The sequence below is a fragment of the Boleophthalmus pectinirostris genome, unplaced genomic scaffold (assembly GCF_026225935.1).
Source record: "Boleophthalmus pectinirostris isolate CB_2022bp ecotype Guang Dong unplaced genomic scaffold, ASM2622593v1 HiC_scaffold_7, whole genome shotgun sequence".
Classification (NCBI taxonomy): domain Eukaryota; kingdom Metazoa; phylum Chordata; class Actinopteri; order Gobiiformes; family Gobiidae; genus Boleophthalmus; species Boleophthalmus pectinirostris.
In genome coordinates, this window is record NW_026571473.1 from 14,174,091 (window position 1) to 14,198,848 (window position 24,758).

Below are 24,758 nucleotides of genomic sequence, written 5' to 3' on the forward strand. Positions count from 1 at the left end.
CTTCACTACATCACAAGGTGGAACAGAGCATTTTGAACTTTGGAGACATTGACAGACTAATAAACCAGGATTACTCATATATGTGTGAATAAACCAAAACACAACTCCAGGTTTGTTTTTGACGCAGTAACATTTTAAAATGGCTTTAAAAATGACATTGAATTGAGGAATGTAATATTCATTGATCCCATACTTAGTAATGGTAAACTACTACTTTAGCTGCAGCTGCCCTGGGGTAGACAGAACCAATGTGCGACCTTTGACCTTCGCCAATTATTTACTTACACACCACATTCATAGGCAAGGTGGATGAAGTGTTTTGCCAAAGGGACACCACAGCACGGTATTGGAGTTGGTACTAACGAGCCCTCATGCTGCTTAGAGACAATGCTTTCGCCTCAAGAAAATATTCATCAGTTTGTGAGTATTATATTCATATATTTAGATGCATTTTTGATTCATATTTATTACTACACAGATTAACCAGCATACATGAAATCTCCTGAAAAGTAGAACCAATCTGACCACTTAGATGTTTGTCCTCTTTACAGTCGTTTCCAAAATCACACATACTCCAAAGCTTAATTTTTTTATACTCTCTGAGGAATTGAGCCTATTTATTTCCAAAGGGCTAAAATTACTTCATCTTTTTCAGATTTAGTATCCCCTCCGCCTTCTATTGTGGTTTCAGTGGGACCAATTTGTGCGTATTACAAGTGTGTACCTCTTTGTGGTGGCAAAGTGGCTGGGCAAAGTTTCTCACCTCAGGATGGGAGCACTCTAGGACTTAACCTACTTCACTCACAGCTCCCACATCCCGCCACAAGTCCCCAGTGCTCTGCAAAGCCTGAGCTCGGAAAGTTTGAATGTAGAAATGGCTCACTGGATGATGAAAGAATGCTGAAAAACGTAGTTACTCATTTGCAAGTAAGCTTCAAAGTACTATGGAGCTGAATGGGAAGTTATTGGAAAAAATGATTTAAATATCATTACAGTGTGTTAGTAGAGGTATACTTAAATTGCATCTTCTACCAACCAGTGCCCCCCAATTTAGGATACAGAGGGAATAAAGTATAAACGAATCACAATGGTCAAATTTTAATGGTTCTACGCTACATAAAATGGCTTCTTGTGAACTTTAAGACATGTTATAATGTTGTTACCTCATCAAGAGTCATGTGTTTTGTTTCATCCACTATCTCTGTTCCCTCTCTTCCACCTTGTGATGTCATATAGTGGTAGTATGAAGTTAACAGCTACCTTTTACCTTTATTTCAGTAGAGATTGGCATTTCCAGGGTTGAAATCATACAAATAATTCTAGTGAAGGTGTATTGAGTTTAAAAACACAGTGGAGCGCTTCCTGTACTACCTGTGTTTTCAGTTTGAGAAAATGTGTGAATGAAACAAAACATAAGTTCAGGAATGTTTTTGATGAGGAAACATTATAGCATAGATCAGAAAATAGCGTAATATGGGGCCTTTAAGAGAATCAACTTAGATAAGAAAGTTACCCAGTATGTCATGATCAAGATTAGAGTTATATAAGTATTTATTGAGTCATCCATTGTTCAAGGACATTGTGTCAATTGTAGTACTTTTGCGTACCATACCAGACTGGAGCACTTAAAATCACAAACTAAATACAAAGAAAAAAGCACTCTCTATAGCGTTATAAATCATTCTGTCCAGAACTACTTTCTGCCCCCACTGCCCCATGAGCTATTCCTAATTAGCCTTTCCTCCTTTAACTTTAATTGGAAAAGGTACTGTTACATTAACCCTTTAGCGTGCCCAGTCGAAGTGAGGCTTACAGGCTGAAGCTCTGACCCAAACCAGCTCCATGGACCACAGCTGCTGCACAGATTAGCTTTCACTGATTACGATTTTATCTTGACAGACAGAGCATTTGTTAAAGGTGCATTGTGTAACTTTCTGGTGGAGATGTTATTGCTTTGTCTGGGATGTTTGCTTTAAACTGTTCTATCTTCATGGAGACTATCTACAAATCAGACCAAATGACAGGTCAGATTTGTGGAGAGGCAATCTTGCTCACAGTCAGAATGTCTTGTTTTGTTTTTCTTGGCATTTTTGAGCTTAAAAAAAAAAAGTGCCTGTAATTTAATAAATGTAAGGTAGAGCTGTTAATGTCATACTGTGGAACATTCCAGGCAGAGCAATAACATATCCATAGAAACAAGCAGGTGATGGATCCCCAAGTAAAAAAGTTACATAATGCAACCTTTAGCCGCCAATAACTACCAAGGTACTTCTGCATTGGAATGATTTGGCCTTAGACACAACTACCTCCCTCCTCCTTTGACTTTTCCAAAAGAGAGTGAATAACATTGATTTATATGGTCCCGGCTGACTTCTTTTCCCCCATTCAAACACGGTTTTGGGAATTTTGCAAGCGTCTTCTAGTCTTTGTTGGCAGTGATTGCGTGTGAAAACCTCCAGACAAGACAAAACGAGACAGGGTTTAGAGTTAAGGCCTGGTTACCATAGTGATGGCGCTTGCCCAGGCAGCCAGTGAGAATTGGTCCTGATTGATGGGGCTTGGTTATTTAGGCCTGCGGGGTGTGAGTGTGTGTCTGTGTGTGTGTGTGTTTGTGCGTGTTTGGAGAGAGATGGGTGTCGCTTTGTGTGTTGTGTGCTGTATTCAGTGCATGCGGTTGAGTGCACTTTTCAGTCGTCGTGTTGGTTATCTGTGAGTAAGGTTTAGAGAGTGGAGATAGTTAGGCATGAAAAACTTGTGGCCATTATTGCTAAAGGGTTCATTTGGACTTCCACTTAATTACTACAGAGTAATTAAGACTTAACTTTTTATCAAACTAGTGAAAGTACAGATAAGACATGAGTAAGACAACAACATTTATATGCAGCCTTTATAATAAACAGACTGAAAGTATTGTACTATTTATTCAAATAAGTAAAAATTACAAAGGAATATATGACAGAATATTCACTACTTTAAAAATCAACTTCTGCTATTTCTACCTTATTACTACTACTTCTTGACTACTACCCATAACTGTCTGATTAAATACCTTTACCTATTTAGATTTAGATGTGGTTAAAAGAACAAGCCAGTGCAAGTATACATAAGTTCAAGAACTTTAAAACTATTAAGTAAATGTTATTAGATCTGCTGATGGTTCTTTCCAGTACTGGCTGATTTCTGATCCAATAAAAGCATGTACAACAGCCGACAGTTGGGCGTTACTAAATTGTTTTGTAAGCCTCGAGGCCAGTCGCATCATGAGGCTTCTGTTTGACTAATGTGAAAATTTGATTTAATGTAAGCCAGGATTCACTTCAGCAAATCAACTTTCTTAAATCAGTGGCATGCTGTTTATGTATTAGTCGCAAGCCCTGAGTAAACATCACCAAATAGCCCAAATGGTCCTTATAAAAGTATGCAAACGACTATTAGAAATGCGCAGGTTCTCGGTAATACAGCCGTCGTGAGCGGGATGGAAATATTCAGAACGCACTTTACTTTGATGGCTTTTTCATCTATATTCCTCCTCCAAAAAGCCTTATAATAACGGCGAAAGTGAAATTAGTTAGCTTGCTGTGGTACCTTTAACAGCATAAAATGGCTATTTTTGCTGTCGTTGCCTATTGAAAAAATCTTTTCTGTGTGCTTTAAAGGATACAAAAAAGGTATCTGCGGCAAGATGGATAACAAGTGCCCTTTTCCCTATTCTCTACTTTTCTCTCCAAATCACAGAATAGCCGTGCGTCATTTTGTCTCCCACTTTGCTAATTCAGCACATAATGGCTCCTATTTATGACCCTAGAAGCTTTTCGCCCATCAATTACCGTATTAGTCATAAAGCTAGCGCCCCCCTCCTTTCTCCTATGGGCACACAACAACGGTACAATTCTGCAAATGGAACCGTCTCGTATTTCCACCTCCCACTTTGCGCGGCGGAGTGGGGTGCGCTCGGAGCCATGTTATCGCGGTAAAGCAGGGGTACAGACGCCAGCAGGTGGTTAGCGTATTAGCAAAAACAAACATCGGTGTGCGCGGCGTAGCGTTATGTTTCTCTCAGTGGTCATTCATGTTTGCGCGGATCTATTCTGAGCGACTTGAAGATAGCCCTGCTCTCCCATTGCTGGTAATTTTAGCTTTGGACCCCCTCCCCGCAGAGCTGATAAAGAGGGGACTTGTATGAGCTTATCTGGCCAGTAGTACCTATGTCCATCTGAGGAAAGCTATGGGGAATACCAGGGTACAAAATGGTCACTGCGAGTGTAGCGTCCTCTCAATGTCATTTTTGGTCAAAATAAACGCACACAGAACCAGGAGAGACTTTCCTTCGTACAACCTTCCTTACAGCAAAAGACGAGTGGACATTTTTAGAAGAGGCGGCACAGCTGGGAATCAAAGCCTTTAAGTTTTGTGCTACCGTTAGCATACATAGAGTATAGGGAAGGACAGTGGAAAGTTTTTTTTATTTTTTATGGTGACCTTAAAAGAAAACTAACATAGTCTTCTTCTTCTTTTTTTTAAATAAATGGTGGTACTGGAGATGTCAAGATAATTCAATAAGATCTAAAAATTCTAAATTAAGCTAAATGAATTAAGTAATTTATTAGACTAAAACCTAAAACTTTGAGATCTAATAACTTAATACACACGGCAGTAGCTCAGTTTGTAGAGCGATAGTTCACTGATCTGAAGGGTGATGGTTTGAATCCCGCTATCGACATAAAACATCAGTGGTTGCGTGGTCAGATCCACTGACCCATAGGTTGGTGGTGCGATTCTAGTTCCCACAGATGAATGTTGTCTAAGGGTGTAACATTATCCAAGTCTCACGATATGATATTGTTATGGTATGAACCTCAAGGTACAATATTTATTGCGTTATCGTGGGAAAGCTCACAATATAGTGGTCAAGGATGTAACAATATCCATATCTCGGTACGATATTTTCACGATATACATCTCATGGTACAATATTTATTGCGATATTTTGTGGAGGCTAGCAAAACTATTAATATTCTACATTTTCCTCTTGAACTGTGTTGACATGACTTAATCCAAAGAACTAAGACTTAAAAGTGCTGTTATTTGTTCTTGTAGTCTGCACTGAAATGGAGCAAAGGATCATGAGCATAACTCTTAATTTAAGCAAAGAGACTTGTATTTCGATATATTGTGATGGTCCATGATATTATTGTGAGAACTTACAATATAATATCACGATATTTCGGTTATTGTTACATCTCTAATGCTGTCGTTGTGTCTTTGGGCAAGACACATAACCACCTTTCCCCCAGTGACTTGTAACATTGATGTATGAATGTGTGTGTCAGTGAATGGTTCCTTGTTGTAAAGTGCTTTGAGTGACTTGAAGGTGGAAAAGTGCTGTATAAAAATGTGACTATTTACCATTTACTTGATTCAGAAATGATAATTTAATAAAACTGGTCACATAACTGATAAACTAGGAACTTGAGGATTCTACTGTTGTGTGGTCATAGCACTGGTTATTGTAATTGTTAGTTTGTGAAGGTTTTTGCTCATAAATATCATAATTATGACATCCCTAGCTAGGACTTTTTATTACGGATAATGGATTACATTAAATTAGTATTTCAGTATCAACTAGGCCTATCATTTTTGTGATAGTAAATTGGGTTTTTAAGCTTTAGGCGGATTCTGAAAGTTCTAATGTTTTATTACAATATGTTTTTGCCCTTTTAAAGTCACACAGACATTTCCATTGATGATTTCCCTGAAGGTACTCATCAACAATAGCCTTTGAATGATGATGAATCTGTGACCCAGCATGCACCTTCACTATCTGTTAAATTTATGGTGTGGTCCGTGCCATCACTCATTACTTGAAAAAAGGCTAAACAGCTTAAGTGCTGACACCATTCAACCTCATCTAAGGTGCAATTACCAGCTACTTGGCAAGGTTCAAATTCAAGCAAAAAAGCAGGTTTAACATTAACTGTAGCTGGCAGCTGCGGCCCAGAGGCGCAATGCTCAAGAAAATTGAATAAAAGGTTAATTATAGTTCATACAATCACACACAGCAAACTTGGGGTAATTGCACTGTATTAGACATTTTCAGGCTTACAGTCAAGGGTGTTATCTTATATGACGTGGCACACACCCGCACACTTCAGTTCTTTGGTTTGTGCGTTAGTGTCGTATTGTTTCCCAAGTTATACCTACATTGTTTACGTTATCTGCTGGGTGAATATGGTCAATTCAACTTAACGTACTATCTATGCCATTTTTTATTGAAATAAACCAAATGATTTGCACTTAATGAAGGGATAATAAACATTAAAGAACACATTAATAATCATTTGTTGACAATAATTTATTTTCTTGACAAACAGTCGAAGGATATGTTCAGACTGACACAAACACTGCATCAAAATTGGGACTTAAGAGAGATTAATTCTAGAACTAAGCCATTACTAGACCAGGACCAAACCAAATTTATATCAGGACCATACTGAGCTTAAGCCAAGAACAAGGACAAGTGTGAACGCACCCTAAATGCCTATAAATTGCTATACTGCTGCTATATTAATACGTAACTACAATAAAGTAATATAGTTGGAATCTGCATCAGAGCAGATATTTTATTTCACCCTCCATTTGGCACCTAATTTTAATCTGTCCTTATACCACACTACTTTAGTTAACTTCTTGATCTTAGAAATACTGTGGTGATACTATGTCAGGATGTTTAAACCTGATAGACATTCTCAATCGGTAGAGTTGTGTTATAGTTTATTTAATTCTTTATTATAACTCCCACACAAAAGTGAATGAGAATGTAAAGAAGCAAAATGTCAAACCAGCCAGGGGAAATCTAATCAAAGAAGTACTGCCACCAGCCCCAGTCTATATGTCCCTCTGCAGACATACAAAGGTCAGGGGAACAGCACTGTGTTAAAAGCACTGGTGTCTAATGTCAAAATACAATTGAAAGTTGTGCCAGAAGAGGAGATTGTATTATTCTCACAAAGGAGTGTTATTAAGTGAAGCTATCTAGAACCTGTCACCCAACACATATAAGGGGTTTCACACAGAGGCAGGTGATTTTAAAGGAAATAAGAATAAATTGCAGTGATTCAGTAACCGATGAATATCAGAAAAATGTGAATCTATATTTTTAAAAGGGTAACATTATATTCAGCTTAGCATTCAAAACAGCACCACAAGTAGTTTTAAAAGTGCATTGTGAAACTTCTCTGTCAAATGCTTTTCTTCATGAAAATGTTATTGCTTTGTCTGGAATGTTTCACAGAGTGGTATTAAACCGTCCTATTTTTATGGAGATCAAGCCAGAACAAGTTACAGGTCAGATCTGTGGAGCTCCAAGTCAGAATGCCTGTTTTTCTAGGTATTTTTAAGATATAAACTACCTGTAGTTCAATAAAAGTAAGGTAGAGCTGTTTAATGTCATACTGTGGAACATTCCAGGCAGAGCAATGCCATATCCATAGAAACAAGCAGATGATGGACACCCAACCAAAAAGTTACACAGTGCACCTTTAAGTTCCGTCTTATATTTTATTTAGCTTTATGTTTTATTGTTCTTAGAGCTGATATGATGTATGATTGTTTTTTAACGTTAAATCATTACATACTTCATGATTTTTACTTTGTTTAAAACATTGTCATCCAGACCACTGAAAATGAACTTTGCGTGTTGCGTTGCTCTGTTCCGCTCCTGAGGCATTTCAGAGAGCCTTTTAATTTTATGTCCCTGTGTCTCCAGGTATTTCTCCTGCTCGCTGTAAAGTACCCACTCAGATAATGAATGCAGGAAGTCTCTTACATATGTGTTTAGCTGTGCCTGGAGACCGGTGTAGGCCGATGCTTCCTTAATTATTCATTTGACGGAATGCACTGGCCGTTTGATCATGCTCACATATCTGTATGATTCGCATTTAACAAGATGCTCAGGAGACCCTCGCTCATGGTTGTTGTCTTCCATTGCTAAGAAATATATAGGATACGAAGAAAGTGCTTGGCTCAGTTGCACTATGAAAAAGTAGCAATGCCTATTCCAATTTTAAATGACTATAACACCTGAAAAGCTATTTTAGACAGCCAATTTGTGAACAAAAACTCCGCTATTGTGATAATGATTGTTAACTGGGCTGTGCGTCAGATGGTAGCTAGCTGTGAATCCACACCAGTCCGTACAAAAGTTGATAATAACTTTTCTTTTCGATGCTCAGTGCTTTGTAGTCGCAGTTATTGCCAAGTTTCAAATCTTTCGCATGTATTCACCAGTCCATTTAATTGTCTGCCAGTCCTCGGTATCTCCAATGACTTTCTGGTTGTTTATTTGGTTTGCTGGTGAACTGTCAAATGGCGAAGCTTGGCGGAGTAGCGAGAATGAGTTATAGCAGAAGATTAAAGGCGTGAGATGAGTTAGCGCGCTATTGTGTGACATTCTAAAGCTGCACGAGAATGTTGTGTGGATGCGGCTGTTCGAAAAGGGCTGTCCTTTCAGAAATGTAATTACACCCTTTAATTCGGCCAGAGAAGAGGCTGACTTGGCTCTGTGCATTCATCTTGCGGCTAATGTCGTTTTTTTTTCTTTTTTCTTCTTTCTCTTTTTCCTCAGCACCACCTCGCTTCACTAAAGTTCCTGTTGACCAGATTGGCGTCTCAGGGGGAGTGGTCTCCTTCGTGTGCCAAGCGACGGGCGACCCCAAGCCCAGAGTGAGCTGGAACAAGAAGGGCAAAAAAGTCAACTCTCAACGCATAGAGGTGAGTTTGGAGAAGACATTAGGTATAGCTGTAACATTTTCAGGCTAAAATAGTATTATACTTGAGAAACTTTTTAGTGATTGTTCCATTATAGTCTGTTCAGCAGCACTTAGGCAAACTGTGAATTTCTTTAAATGTGTTATGGAAATAAAGCTGGACTTGATTTGGTTTTGTTTCAGGTCAGTTCAGGGTATGAGCCCAGTTCAATCATGATATTCATTATTTGATTTGGTCTTTTTCCAGTCCTGGTTAAGTCCTGGTCTAGTCCAGATTTAGTCCCTGTTTTGCCCCAAATGTGTTGGTGCAAGTGTGAACACGACTCAATATACATGAAATATTGTGTGTGTTTTTTTTTTATTTTATTATTATTATGAAAATACAATCAGTACAGAAGCATTGCCTTTTGTCCCCCAAATGAATGTTCATAAAATCATACAGTGCAGTATTCTGTTACATTCAAAAGTAGTCTTGTTACAGCTGGTATTCACTCTTTTAAATTTAATTTGAACTAATTTGAATCCAAAAAGCATCCACCCATTTATCCGCTCCTCTGAACTCTTGACTAACTCGGCGCTGTTACATTCTTCGTTCATACAAGCACATCATTCAGCCTGTGAGAATGAGCCTTCTCATGATGTTTGTTGTGGAGTTCTCGGCAGGCGTCCCAGATGGCATCTCCAAAAGTCTTGATTGATGCTCAGTGTCTCTTAATTAAAAAGTTGCTTTCATTAACTACCACACAACTGCTCTGTGAGATAGACATGAATGCACTGGCACACAGCGCAGTGGGTAGACAACTAAAAGCAAGGGGGCTAAGAAAGCACAAACAGTGGAAGTGACAACAGCGCCGGGGGACAAGTCGCATCCCAACAGAGGGCAAAATAAAAAAGACAGGCTGTGTTTGTACACTTTTTACTGCTGCATGCTAAGTGAGAAACAAAGCCAAGGGCGGAAAGAATCCTGCCAGAACGGACGCTCTCTTTCCTCCATTTAAACCAAAATAAAAATTAGTGAGGGGACTTTTTTGAAGTAGTTACGCGCTTCTCCCCTGCGCTAGCCTCTAGACAGCTGCTTTGATATTGATCATGATGCTGCGCTCCACAGTGTTTTAGTCTAATTAGCAGCACAGCCCTGAGACTGGAAGCAGCGGGGGCCACTCCAGACTTGCACTTGTATCTCCAAAGTCACTTTTTGAGAGGACAGAACACACGGGTGATCCTTCTGTTGCTCTGTGCTCTTAGCAGATCAAAGTCAGGGTTTGTGAGCAGACTGACCAAGAATGAAATATTCTGTTTAAAATGGATAAAATATTAAATACAGTATCATTGTCCACCTAAGATCATAATACTTGGTGAAGCACTTTGGGGCTCTTATTTTTTTTATTGTGTCTCCCAATCCAACAAGCCTTCTTCATTAATTATAATTATAATCAGGTACAAATACTAACATAATGTGTGACTAATTGCTGGATTTCAGATGACATCACAACATTATATCAGCCTATACCAATATTATTTTATACAGATACAGGGCAGCAGAAATTAATATAAAAATGCTGACTTTTTGCAATACAGTGTTCTTGGGTCCAGTCAATAATAGCAATCGCCGTGTTCAACATTTGTGAACTTACCTTTTGGATTTTTGACTACGAAGTACTATGTAATCAATTGGAAAAAACGTGTCTTGCCCCTCATGTGTTTGTACAACATACGTACACTGTAATCTAGAATATGAAAACCACCAATATACAGTAGGCTATGTAATTGACCTTCACCAAAAAATGCTACGCAATTCAGCCACAAGGAGTCACAACAGAGCACCTGTGTCAGTCCCAAGCCTTGATAGAGTGACTGCAGTATCAAAATGGACTTTACTATAGGAGAAGCGTTGCCCTGGTTACTATGGGAAAATGAAATGACTGTATCACTAAATAAATATACCCTTAAACTCGGACATTTTAGTTCAAGTGGGCATCCGGTTTGTGTTGTTTGAAATTCTAGCCCTAGGACCAGTTGAACGTAAAGAGCATTATTATCTGTGTGCTTAAATGTAATGATTAGCTGTGGTGCTCTCAGTCCGGCGCAGCCCTGCTCAGCATTCAGCCCATGTGCCCACTTCTGAGGCAAGACTCGTTTTGTTTATAAGAAAGCCCTCGCAACAAGGTTCACAACAAAGGGCTCTGTAGAGAACAAAGGGCATAATTACTGATAAAAACAAGATGAAACATAGAAAAAGCCAATGCATCACCCAGATATGGCAGCAGAGGTGTAGTGCAGGAAAATAACTGTTGTAAAGGCATGGTATTCAGGGGATAATGTTTGTACTATACGGTAAATAAAGGCACAGAAGCAGCCATTTAATTGTTAGTGCCGACATTAGAACAGCATCATAAAAATAACACAGTATGGAGCTACTATTATATCATAAAAAGTAAAAAGATATCTTGAAGTTAAATTGTTAAACCAAGCAGTATTTTTTACATTTTGCTCTCATTTCATTTAACTACCTCCATGGAGACAAGCAGGCCACATCACCAGGCCAAGTTACTGATCAGATCTGTGGAGAAGTGGAGCCCATCACCGAAATAATGTTTGTTTTAAGACTCAGAAATTCAGATTGAGAAATAAAATAAAAAAAAAAAAACTGTAATTAAATAAGTTTAAGATATATTTGTCAGCCATACTGTGAGAACAACACAGGCAAAGCAATAACATCACCATGGAGACAAGCAAATGGCAGACCCTCCACCAGAAAAGTTACAAAATGCACCTTTAAAACAAAAAACAGCTTAAAAATAAAAACTGTTTAAAATAAGGCTAAACAATGCATAAAATTAATACGATGATATTTGTTTTGTTAAACTCAATACTAAAATAATAACTTTTTAATTTTTTTTTACAATAATTTCCCACTGATTTACTGTATACTAGATATATATTTTAAGTACAGTAAAACTTCACATTTCTTGCATTGTTTTTTTTCCATAGACCATAGAGTTTGACGAGGGAGCCGGTGCCGTGTTGAGAATCCAGCCTCTGCGGGCGCCGCGTGACGAGAACATCTACGAATGTGTGGCTGAGAACAGCGAGGGCGAAATCACCGTCAACGCCAAGCTGTCAATCATCCGAGGTGAGTACCGCGTTATGAAGCAACCGGCAAAGGGCCTGCAGCCAAATCTATCATTCAAGTGGACTTCCACCAGCTAGCTCCACTGGTTTCTCCTGACGACATCACTACGGCATTTTTAGCTCATCAGTACTTTGCAATCTGTATTTTTTATGTTTTATTTTTATTCTTACATGTATTTGAACCAATCCTTATTATACATAATCAAGTGTCCATTCATGTCAGATCTCCAGACCTCTATTTAGCAGTGATGAAAACCCATTGCAGCATGAATGAATCAAATTGCTTGGTCACTGAAACGTCCAAAGTGGTTCAGAAATGTCGATATGAAATCAGTGACTATTATGGGATTTATATAAGTGCTTCCTATAGATAGAGGGGTCAGAGGGCACACTCATAACTTATAATAAATGTTTCAAATTGGTTTCCTATCACTCCACTGCAGAGATTTTTATTGCACAGGTGTTTTGTTCCTTAAATAGTAGCTTAACTATTTTCTTGCTATGTGAAGGAATAGGAATAGAAAGAGGTCAAAAAAGTTAAGTAGTTTTGATTTTTCAATTCAAAGCAATGAATACCTGTAAATTAGAGGAGAAATTTAAGCATATTTTGAACAAACAAAAATACATTTAATTTAAACAGTAGAAGTGTACCTTTTATTGTATGGGTTTCTCTTGCACTGTGGGTGCACTGTGTAATTTTTCAGGTGGAGGGTCTGTTTTCTACTGCTTTACCTGGAATTTGCCACAGTATGGTATTAGACTTTAGCCTGATTCATCCACCGGTTTCACTTCGTGGAAACTGTCTGACCTCGCAGCATTAGGATTCATTCGCTTGATGATAGGCAGGTGCTTTTTTTATTTAACCAATCGCTGCTATTTGGTTATGATGTATGTAATGCATATGTAATGCGAAGGAAGAAGGGCAATAACGTCTTTCCCCTTGATAAAATTCACCAAACATTCTCTTTGTTCCGGCTTTAAATCCTCGATCTCAGGAATTATTGCCAGCACACAATGTATGGCTTCGTCTACATCCATCTTGACCGCTTTGTTTACTGTTGTGCGGTACCACAAAAGGGACCCAGACAGGCGCTTGAGTTTGACTCTTCGCTGGTTGGTCTGTGCACAGTCTACAACTTCCAGGGTTCTTGCAAACCATCTAGTGTATTCCGATTCCTGACTTAGTCGCTGGAGATAAATGAAATTGAGCGGAGGCACTATGTGGCGTCAGCCTGGCTAATTAGACTTGGCCATTTCCATAAAAACAAGCTTGTGACGCCACCAAGCAAAATTACAGGCCACATCTATATAGAGGTGACCCCAGTCAAAGTGAGAATGTAGGGTATTTTTGAGCAACAAAAATAACTTTAATTGAATGAATGCAGATGGATTTGTTTAAAACTGTACTGTGGAATATTCCAGACAAAGCAATAATATCATTGCAAAGACAAGCCCCCCTAGAAAGATACACAATGTAGTCTCTGAAACAATTTAAAAGATCACAGTTGCTAGTTGAAAGTTTCCCACTAGTATTGTTTTTTTTCTCTCTTTGACTGTTGAAGATGGACACGCACTATTTTCCTTCTTTCCTGTTGTTTTCTCAATATGCTTCTATCTTCCACATCCCCGCTCCAAATAGCGTATTTTTGCTCTCCTCCCCTGTCTCTGTCATCTGCCATGTCTGTGGTGCTGGATGAGGCTGCTGGCTGACTGGCTGGCAGGAGGCGCGCTCGTTTTCACATCCACAGGCAGCAGAGGGGGCGAGAGGGGCGAGAGGGGGGAGCCGTGGAGAGTGTTTGTGAGTGGGCACAGTAGGGGGGTTTGGACCAGAGATTGAAAGCCTGGAACAGCATTGTGAGGATGTAGTTATTGTTAGATACAAACCCCCAGAAACACGGATTTGAGAGACTTGGCTGATACCTTAGTTGTTATACAAGGATAAACTGTGGTGATTGTAATATCTTGCACGTTAGGATCTTTCAGTAGATGATGTTTAATTACCATGCAACTTTTCTAGAGGCTTTGGCTCTTTTTATGGCTCCTATATACACATTAATTGACTAGAACAATCTGAAATGTTTAACCACGACTATATCTGAAATGTTATTTAAACAAGGACACTTACATAACATGAAACATTGTAAATAAACACAACATTTTAACAAGCATCTGAAGGTCATCTCAACAATGGCACAAAACATAACTTCATAGCAGACTCCTACCATGATAAATATATGAAAAATCTGTAGTTTTGTATCTAAGGCTATTTCTCAGGACCAAATTCATGGATTGATTTTGTACTATACTGCTTTCAGTAAATAAGCAGAGATGAACAAACTGGCCCCTTTCTCACTTGTGTATCAGGCCGAGTGAAAGTGCACATGGCCAGGCGTAGGGCAGCCCGCCGGAGATAAAGCAAAATGAAAAGTTATTGGAACGAGCAGACAAGCTTCCCCCTTGAGCCTTAAGCAAGACAGCGACTCTCCTGCCCAGACAAGACCTGCACTGAGCAAAGAATCTGACAGTGCCGTGATGAAGGACCATGTGCAAGCTGAGCCACGCAGCCCAAAGAAGCATAGTTTCCACTGTTTTCCATCCTTAATGAGGTCGAGCTCCCGGCGTTAACCTGTTATCAAAAAGACTGTCAGGAAATTGCAAAGGAAGAAAATGGAGGGGATTTGGAGAACTTGAGAAAATAAGACTGAAAAGGCAAGCAAAAATAACTGAGTTGGCAATAGCTGAAGAATGGCGTGGTGGGAGCAGGTGAGGAGGACAAAAGGCGTACATGGCTTCTTGGAACAGGGGCAAAGGATTATGGGAAATGGGACAAGGCACTAGGGACGCAGTGGCAGTAAACAGGAGTTGTGGTTTGGGACTAGGAGACGAGGAATATAGGGCACAAGGATGGGTGACTTGGCCAGAAAAGCCATAGGAGCCCATGTGCAGTAAAGACAAGCCAACAGGAAAAAGAACAGATAATTGGTAGTGACATACTACAGCACAGTTTGTCCAGATGTCATGGCATGTGCATCCATGTGTAATGTGCATGGCTGCTCATAGGGATTCATTTAACGTTAGACTTTTTACTTCAGTCTGATACACTATACATTATAGATTGTGTTGTTATACTTCTGTTGTCACAATACCCAGGATTAGACTCGATACTGAATGATAACAGAAAACACTCTTTATTTAGACAACAGATTTTTCAACTTTTAATCGTAGTACTCTCTTTTATATTACCATGTGGTTGTATATCTGGGTAATCCCTCCGTCCAGGTAGGCTCCATAGCGGCGTATACTAGTCTATGAGGTTTTATACTAAAGCTATTCAGGAAATGTTCATTTTTGTCCTCTGAATGTGACTTTTTTTGCATCAATACCTGTTCAAATAAGTATCTAGTTTCCATACTAGTTTTAATAGTTGCATATTCAGTAACTGTTTGATTTTTTTCCTGATTCAAAAAAGCTGAGCAAGGTTGAGAATTATTAGTAGTTAAAATCTAAGATAGCCTAAGTGGGCCATATTAACAAGAAGCCAGATATCAAATTGTTGAGTTGTAGCCATACAAAATCAGGATTATGGTCTCCTTCTGTTCCTAAACAACTGATTTAATTTCTACAATTTTAGTTGGCTGTGGATTACTTTCATGTGCAGTGGTGAGACCTCATTTACCATGTGGCTTTGAGTGGAAGATATTGAAATGGAATTACTAGAACAGATACAGTTGGCAAGTATAGCATTTACAAATACTAGTATGCATTTTTCTTTACTTCTTTAATGATTACTTAAGTATATGGGTGCTTGTGGAAGCTCACACAAAGTTACTATCATCTGGATACTAACCAATATTAAAAATAATACTAGAACTATATACTCACTTCAATAAGTAATCACATAAAAGGAAAAAGTTGGACCTTTTCTGAATAGTTTTGGATCGGATTTACATTTTTTTTAGCATTGTGACTACACTAACCCATTGTACATACTCTTATGTCCTTGGGCAAGACACTTACTCACATTGACTACTCCAGTTACAGTAAAGCTGGTTAAAGAGATGAAAGATATCTAATGTAAAAACCTGCCAATCAGCCAGGGGTGTACAATTATGTTTTAAACTTGGACTCCAACATAGTATTTTCACTCATCATTTATGTCCTATTGACTTTTCCATTGGGTAATCTTTACCTACAAAATTACACCCTTTGTGAACTGATAATTGCTACATCTACCGAGGGAAAGGCTCAATACTGACACAAGCAGAAAATAGTTGTAGTTCCTTTAATATTTCTATTCGGTTTTATACTAGTGTTAATATAGATCAAGATATTTCTAGAACTGTTCAGGAAAGATCCAATTTTTATGCCATTCTTAGAGGTGTATCTTTTCTGGTGGAGGGTTTGTCAAATGCTTTTCTTCATGGAGATGTTATTGCTTTGTTTGGAATGTTTCACAGTATGGCATTAAACCTGTCTATCTTCATGGAGACCAAACCAGACCAAGTTACAAGTCAGATCTATGGAGAGGCAACAGTTACGATACCTGTTTTTCTAGGTATTCTGAGCTATGAAACCACATGTAAGGTAGATTTAATGTCATACTATGGAACATTCCAAGCAGCGCAATGATATACACTAAAAGAAATTAGTTACAGAGTGTATCTTTAAAGTATTGATACGTTGTCCGAATCTAGTTTAAATCCTAGTTTCAGTATCGGTTAGTATGTGGGTCTCAGCACTTCTGACATCCCTTTTCTCAGTCTCTCTGTATCATTATTGTATTGAATATCCCAGCTGATTTCACCTCGTCACACTGCAGTTGAAACGCACCCGGTTGAATGATGACATCTTCCCAGCAGCCCCGCCCTGTGTCTCTGCTCATGTGTTTAGTGGCGGGCGGTGACTCCTTGACTGTTGCTTCACTGTCTTGTCTGAATACCTAAGAGGGGGGCCATCTGGCGGTACAGGACTAGCGCACAGTTCTCGCAGAGTCCTTGGAGAGCCACTGACAAGCCCGCACGTACGCTCCTGAGATCTGACACAAAGCACGGCTCGCTGTGGGTTTTCTGTAATTTCCTCTTTCTGTTTTTTTCCAGACGAGTGTCAAAAGGAGGCAAATATTCTGGCGAGATACTGTCATGGTGTGGTGTAGGGGGTGATGGTGGGAGACATATCTCTAGGTGCCTGTCATTTAGACTTGTAGAGTTTGAGAGTTGTGATTATTGTTGTAAATAAAACTCCCCCTCGAGGAAACTAGGGAGAGCTGTCACTGTAGGAGGTATATTATTTCATGTTTTGTTACTGTAGTCAGTTAAACAGTTGTAATGTTTGTGTCTCCTGTGCTGCAAAAAGGAGGTTGCTGCTTTAATCTCTACTTGCCTTCCTTTGTTAGTATGGCTATTTGGGAATTTACACACGTAACTAAATCATGTGTGTAGCTGGGGAAAAAACTCAATATATTTAGCAGTTATATTTACATTATACATTTTCAAATCAGGATGCAGTTCAGTGCACTTTTTGAGCATTTTTATGCATTTCAGTACATGTCTAAACTACAGGATAAGCATTTTTTACATAAAAGTCTGAAGGATATTTTGCTTGCAGAGGAAATTCTTTTTACCTAAAAAAAAAATGCAGTCGTTGCTATTTGATAATTGCAACTATTCAAATTAAAAGGTTGAGGTAAGGTTAAGGTAAACTTTATTGTCCCCATAAGCATGTCCTCTGTTGCCACTGGGGCAACCCAAATGAACCCTAAATGAATTATGATGCCCCATGTCAGCCCTGCAAATGATTAACCATTGTCCACTGAGCACCTCTCCTTAAGACTATAGTTGCTTGGACATGTTCCAGTTACCTACAGCCCAAAAGAATTACACTTACGTAGTTTTTGCATGTACAAGAACCTAACAAATCAAATTTAATTGGTGTGAAAACAAGTCCATAAAGTTGCATTAGGAGGTTACCTAAAACCATCTAATGAGAAAACACCACATAGACCCGGCACTGACCTTTTCACAGTGGCAATCTGCTCACTTCTCCCTCACCTTAGTCCAGATGGAACCGCTCAAAGTACCTTCCCTGTCTGCCATCACTTGCTATTTCCTAATTTAAACACACATATGCACTGTTATAGGGGGTAGAGCTAGCTGCCTGGGAGCCATACTTCAACGTTCGAATTGCTGGCTTTAACTAGACTAGAAGCTCCATCTGCTTTAGAGCAACATTGTGCCAGTCAGGTTTACCAGGCGTACCCGCTGTTATCCAGGGACTAGCGGTGCGTGGCGGGCCGACTGTTTGATCAGCCTGTCTTCTAATTTGCTGCTTCTGCAAGAGTGGGTAATGGAGAAATTTAATTGTAGATCCTTATACAGCCATTGCACAAATAGAAATGCTAGTTCTCTTTCGTTTGCAAAAAGAGACAATTTCTCTATATTATCATCATACAGGAAAAAGCGTGCACATATTTAATTTAAAGGACAATTGCATGGGTGCTTTGGTAAGTGGGTATAGGCAGGTTGTATACTCACTTGAGCTTGTTTTATTTACAGAACGGGGGTGAAGCCAGGACAGAACATAAAAAATACATAAGACACGTGGTGAAACACAACTAGGTGTGCACTACAGAGAAAAGGAGTGAGATGACGTGAAGGCAGTGATGGGGGTTAAAGCCTCTATTTGTGTGTGTACAGCAGCGATGGAGCTTCAAGGCAGGTAGAGAAAAAATGAGACAGTTTAAGATCAGTCTGCATCAGCGGCAGACTGACTGTTTCTCCTTTTTTATTCATGACTAGAGTATGACCTTTGCCCTATTTCTTCCCCTGTAAGCTTAGCTAGAGAAACACATGTGTGGATGGCTAATATATTATGGTGATGTGTTTATTTGCAATTCCTAGAAGAATTATTTTAGCTGATTCAGATTAAAACAAACTGTATAATTATTCAAGTTAATTGTTGTTTCTATCCAAGTGTTGAAGTAGACATAGTAGTGTAATTATTATCATTATCACATGCTTTGAATGTATACATTTTTTATTATTGTACACATAATTTATGCTTTGGCTTTTTCCCCTTCAAAGTATTTTACATTGCGTTACTTACTCCTGGCTCCTATTTTACTCTCTCACCACACATAAATATATATATATAAAAAAAACTTAAGAAAAGAAAAAGTAACAAAAGAAAGTTCTGCTGTTGGTTGAGTTAATTCTTACACCCACAGTCGATTTGAATGCCCATGCAAGTTAGAAAAACAAATATCTGCTCAGAGCTTTTATTGGTCCAACTAGTTCCAGGCTGACGCACACAACAGATCAATAGTTCTGTTGTGTTCATGTGGATGGCCCTTGTGGCCCTGAACCCTTATTGCAGGCTTAAGAAGTTTAACAGCGGGGAGCTCTTTTGCTGTCCTTCTGTGACTTTACTACTTTCTTCACTTTTGAAAAATTCCTCTCTGGAGAATCTTTTGTCTGCTTTTCCCTTTGCACACCCTATTTCGATATATTGCAATTTGTATGCCTCCTGGAGTGTTGTCTTGTAGTTTCCATACTCCTCTGTCTAGGAGGAAAAGGGGAAAAAAAAAAGTTCAGCTAGAAGAAAATTCACTCCGATGAGAGTTTATGGCCTTAGAATCCTTTGATCCTGCAGAGCTGTAATGCAGTAATCATGTGTGATTGGGGGATGAGGATTGGGGAACAAAAGCCTTGTGGTAAAGCAAAGGAGGAAGCCAGTGAAGGAGACGAGGTGGTACGGGCTGAGTGGGATAAGTGAGAGAAGCTTGCCTTTAGGGGTGGCCGCATCCTGAACCCTTCACCATCAGTTTCATGTAATGCCAAAGTAGGAAGTGCAAGTCGAGATACTTAAGACATGCAGAGGCCATATTATGCAGAGGAATAGAAAGCAGACATGGGCGGTTAGATTAAGTTATAGAAACAAACAATGAGTTAATGTTAATGTGTTTTTTAATACATGTATAAGGTTTTTGTTCAAATTGACTTTGTATATTCTTCTGTAGTCTATCAGAAGAGGTCTCTATGCTTGGGTGATTTTATTATTTCAGAAGATATAGGAAGAAAAGTTTGTAATTTGGTAAAAAGTTTTAATTTCTCACCTGTATAATACGTGAATTTGACTCCAGACCATAGGAGAGAAGGGCATTGCTCTGTACTTAAGCCTGAAAATGAGAATAGGGAAAAGGCAGTGGGAAGTGTGTGAGTGACGACCTTTGGAGTGGCCCATCTCATGCATAAAGACGAGCGGTGGGATACAGGCTGGACTAGAAGCTTTGTGAATATTCATGAAGCCCAAACCCAGGTGACGAGAGCCCGACATCGCAGAGGTCAGCCCGGGCCCAGTGCGATTGACAGAGTTGAGATGATTTGCCCCACAAGCACAGGGCCTGCCACACCTGTGGAAACAAAGTCCGGCTTGTAAAAGGAAGTATTGTTAAACATACAGAGCAGGGGGCAAGAAAGCATCAAATAAACTGTGTAGCCAGGTGGAACCAGGTTGAGATGCACTGAATTATTAAGTACCACTCTAAGTACAGCACTTTGCATGAGGCATTTTTCATTCATTTATCATCAGGCTCAATACTAGCAACATACCTCTGTAACTACAGCTGTGTCATGGCAAGTGTGGCATCCATACCATGACAATAACCTTACAAACCAAGAAACATGTAACTCTGCAACACAGTACTGACCATCACAGGGCTCCAGATTGTCCTAGTGTCTTTTGTTTCAAACTACCATCTATCAAAACACACTCAGTGCACTTGTCTTATAAACATTACATTCCTCTGTTCATAAAGCTATGCGGCACATATTGTATTCCCATTTACTTGGCCTTTGATATTGAACCTATTTGCCTTTTTATGAAAATAGATGAAACTCGAAATCATTTTTTTCCAAATACCACCTTTTTGTATGAAACACATTCTGTTTTGACAACCAAACAGAAATTGTTTTCTTCCCTCAACACAATGTTCCTTTTGGAGCAGGTTTCTTTAAATGACAAAGAGAAAACGATTGCAATCCAACATTTTTTGTCAAACGTGGCTTTTCAGAAGAAAATTATGCCAAAATTGCTGCTTGGTTCCTCTGCCTATCATCAGAATGTAGCGTGGTATTGAACGAGAACACTATTTTCAATGCTTTTTCTATTAAAGCCACATTAAACTATAAGATTGTGCAGATGACTTACTGAGAGCACGGGACCTGATGCATGCTGGGGCTGAATGAGCTGTCAGGACTCCTCCCCACACACTTTCTCATCAATGCCATCATTAATTAGCTGTGACACGCAATTATGCCACTTGTTCTGCGAGCGTGGCCCAAACACGTCTTTGATAACACTTTAATATTTCACCAGCTTTTCACTGGCTTAGTCACAGTGGCTCGGGATACCACTAAACAAGCACTGTTTTTTCAGACAGAGGACTTATTTTTGAAGTTCCTTCACTTAAAGGTGCAATATAACTTCTAAGGGACAGGGTGAGCTAGGTGCTCGTCCCCATGGAGATGTTATTTATTTGCATGGAATGTTCCACAGTATGGCATTTAACTTCTTTATCTGCCTTGCAAGTATTCAGTTGCAGGGTTTTTATAGCTCAAAAATGCCTTGCAAAATATGAAGCCTTACTATGTTCAGGCTTGCTTCTCCATAGATCTGCCCAGGATCTTTTCTCTATTATGATAGAGAGTTTATTTCCACACTGTAGAATATTCTAGGCAAAGCAATTCCATCTCCATGAAGACAGGCAGGTGGTAGAAAATAGATAGAAAAGTTACACAGTGCACCTTTAAGGTCTCAAAGGTTTAGATGTGAGCACTAAGTATTATTTCTCTTGTCTTCAACTATTATCACATAGATCTGCTGTAGACCACTTTTAGTAGCCTATGTATACTGTATTAGCCTGTAAATTTCTTTTGGTATTTGGCCCGCAGATCTCCACTTCAAATAATCTAGTGTTTCGCACATTTAGTCTGGCAAGTTGGCCCAGTGCAGCCATGTTTATTTATTCAGGCTTTGGACAAAGGTGACCTTGTTGGCTCATATTTTGGACTTAATTTGACAGTCTAAAATTACTCACTATGACCCCCAAAGTTTACTTTTTATTTTCTGTTTTCATTCTCTAATTAGACTAGATCTTGAATGCCCACAATGATTTGAATAGTAGCCATTATGCATTATAACAAGCAAAGGATATCTAATGATTGCACACAATTATACTTATTAAAAAAAATGTTATTGAATTTTGAACAAACACACACATACAGCATAGTCTCCACTCAAAAACAAAAAAGTATAAGGCCTCCAAACACTTTTAATGATTTCCTGTTTGCCCTTAAGTATGTTTTTTTTTTTTTTTTTTTAAATGGGGACATCGTTTTAGCAGATAGATTTGAACCCCACTGAGTTCAAAATTACCTGCTACAAAATCAATTCAGAAGTCTATTCAGGGGCCTTTACGTCACTAATACTCTGAATCTTGGCAAGTACAAAATATTAAACATTTGCACACTTTAAACAGTTTGAACACACGCAAATTCTAGTGTCTTCCAGCATAACAATAAAGTCAACATCTTAATGGCAGAGTACCATTGACGTCATGGTTGAGCCCTTTGTGCCAGCGCCCCTCCTCTCCACAGTCTCTCCACAACTGCACATGTACCCAAGTCTGATACACACATACACAGACACACACGCACACCAAGCCACCCACCACTAAAGCTGAGCGGACTGTCTGACGTCTGCAGTCTACAGTGGGACACTTCCTTTAATGGCCTTGGCTTCATCTCCTGTCTCCCCTGGAGCACTCCTGTCTCACCCCACACGCCCTGGGAGCCTGACAACAAAGACAGGGACAGAACAAAAAAGATAAGTCTCAATAAACTTCCTCTGGCGCAGTTGGATAAACACATTTTTGCCCACTTTTATGTTTTGTCTTCTTCACTCCACCTCTTCTCAGCGCTAGCAGGGGACCGTTGGCACTGTTCTAGGCAATTACTCCTCTATCTTGTCTATGGTGTGTCTATCGTGGTGTTTCACTTTATCAGGGAAGCAGCTTGTAGTCAGCATGCTTTGTTCAATGTTTGGACTGGTATTTAGTATTTATGCATGGGGTAACAATAGGCAACATTTTTACCATGTAATTACAACAAAACAAATGTAGCAAAAGATACTAATGTGCACAATTCCAGATTTTTATTTTTGGAAATAAATTTGTGTCCATTACAATTTTTAGTGCCAGAAACAAACAAATCTTGACCACTGCGAAGACAGCAGGAGTGCAGAAAGCATTGAAACTCAAATATGCCATACTAAACCATATGACATACGAACATCACAGACCACTATGGAGACTACCTGGACGACTGAGAGCAGACGAAAATGAAAGTACTACGATTTAATGTAAATGTAAGCATTCTATTGTCCAAGTGTTTTAATTATCATTTTGGTAATGTTGAGGGGAATCATTTTTTATTCAAGGTAAAATAATAAATGAAAGTCTGCTAAAATCTATAATGTATCAAAACATGTCTAAAACATATGTTCTTGAATCTAAAATTCTTAAGTTCACACCTCGCCTTTATCTTCACGCAATGTCTATTTCTACTAAATCTGTTGTTGCAGTATTGATGGAGCCTGCCGCCCATCTCGCCTCATTTTGTCCCCCAGACTGTTTTGCTTAGCTTTTATTTCTTGAGATTTGGATGTAAATGTCCTTGGTGGCTGCTGCACTCACTGTGGAGAATACCAATGTGGGCTGGACTGGACCAACTTTCCTGGAACACAGACACAGGGGAGTAAGGGGTTGAGTGCTGGCTCTATAATAACCATTATTCAGCCTGAGATGCCTCTTCGGAGCGAGCGGGCTATCGGGGGCCGGGGCCAGAGACGCTGTGATTAGATTTCCCCTTGTGTCGCTATCCTTCTTTGTCCCTCCATCTTTCTGTGTCAATGTTCACCTGTCTTTCTTTGTGCATTCTTCAAGCTATTCTGCAGGGGCCTTGCTCTGCTTTCCACTCATTTTGCTGAATTTAAATAGTTCTGGGAAGGCTTTTCAAACAGCAGTGTCCAGCTAAGTGTTCCCATTAGGAGCTTTTTTTGGGGAGAACACTAAAGGCATCTTACTGATTTTTTTTTTTTCTTCGCCATTGTCCAATCCACAGAATAGACATAACAGTACTCTGATGTGAAGTGAACACCGATACAGATTCTGGTATATGTACAGACATGTTATCTCTAAGGCCGATTGAAGCTGGAAATGAAAATGTTCAAACTGTAGTGGGTGTAAATTAGGTTTGTAAAAAATGCACACATTCTAATCGATACCAAAAAAGACAAATTACATTATGTTGTTAAAAAGGGGTTTGCAATAATTGTAGGTTCTTGGAAATGATATTGAGTATCAAGCCTTTTTTTTAGTATCAACTAGGGATGGGCATGATTAATCGATTAATCGATAATTGATCATTAAGAATGTCTTCGATTACGTTCATTTTAATCAACAAACCGAATGTAGGTTGCTATGCGTAGCGTGACCAAACAGGGGTCCGTACATGTAGCTCTTTGCACTCAGAAGTCGGTCAGTTTGCAACGCAAATGCGTATTTAACGATGACTTGTACAAGAAATTCCACGCTTTCCGTTGCGTTCGGGACAAGTGTGAGTCCATGTGCACAGTGTACAAAGCAGCACATATGTTTTGGTGTCCAGTGGGAAAAAGTTTTGCCAGGTGAGAGTTGCGCAATGTCGATGACGAGTCCCCACCTCCCTCCCCCGGTACGGTGTCCTGGTTTTGACAAACGCAAATATGGTCACACTAACCTGTATTCCACTGAGTAATGCCTTTTAA

General features: G+C 39.3%; 1 protein-coding gene across 1 annotated transcript in view; it reads left to right on the forward strand.

The window, feature by feature from the left end:
* Nucleotides 1–24,758, forward strand: part of ptprsa (protein tyrosine phosphatase receptor type Sa) — a 250,934-nt gene that overhangs the window by 129,129 nt on the left and 97,047 nt on the right. Inside the window, exons 4-5 of the mRNA XM_055164546.1 lie at nucleotides 8,624–8,769; nucleotides 11,757–11,898. Coding sequence (XP_055020521.1) covers nucleotides 8,624–8,769; nucleotides 11,757–11,898 — 288 coding nt within the window. The remainder of the gene's footprint in view (nucleotides 1–8,623; nucleotides 8,770–11,756; nucleotides 11,899–24,758) is intronic.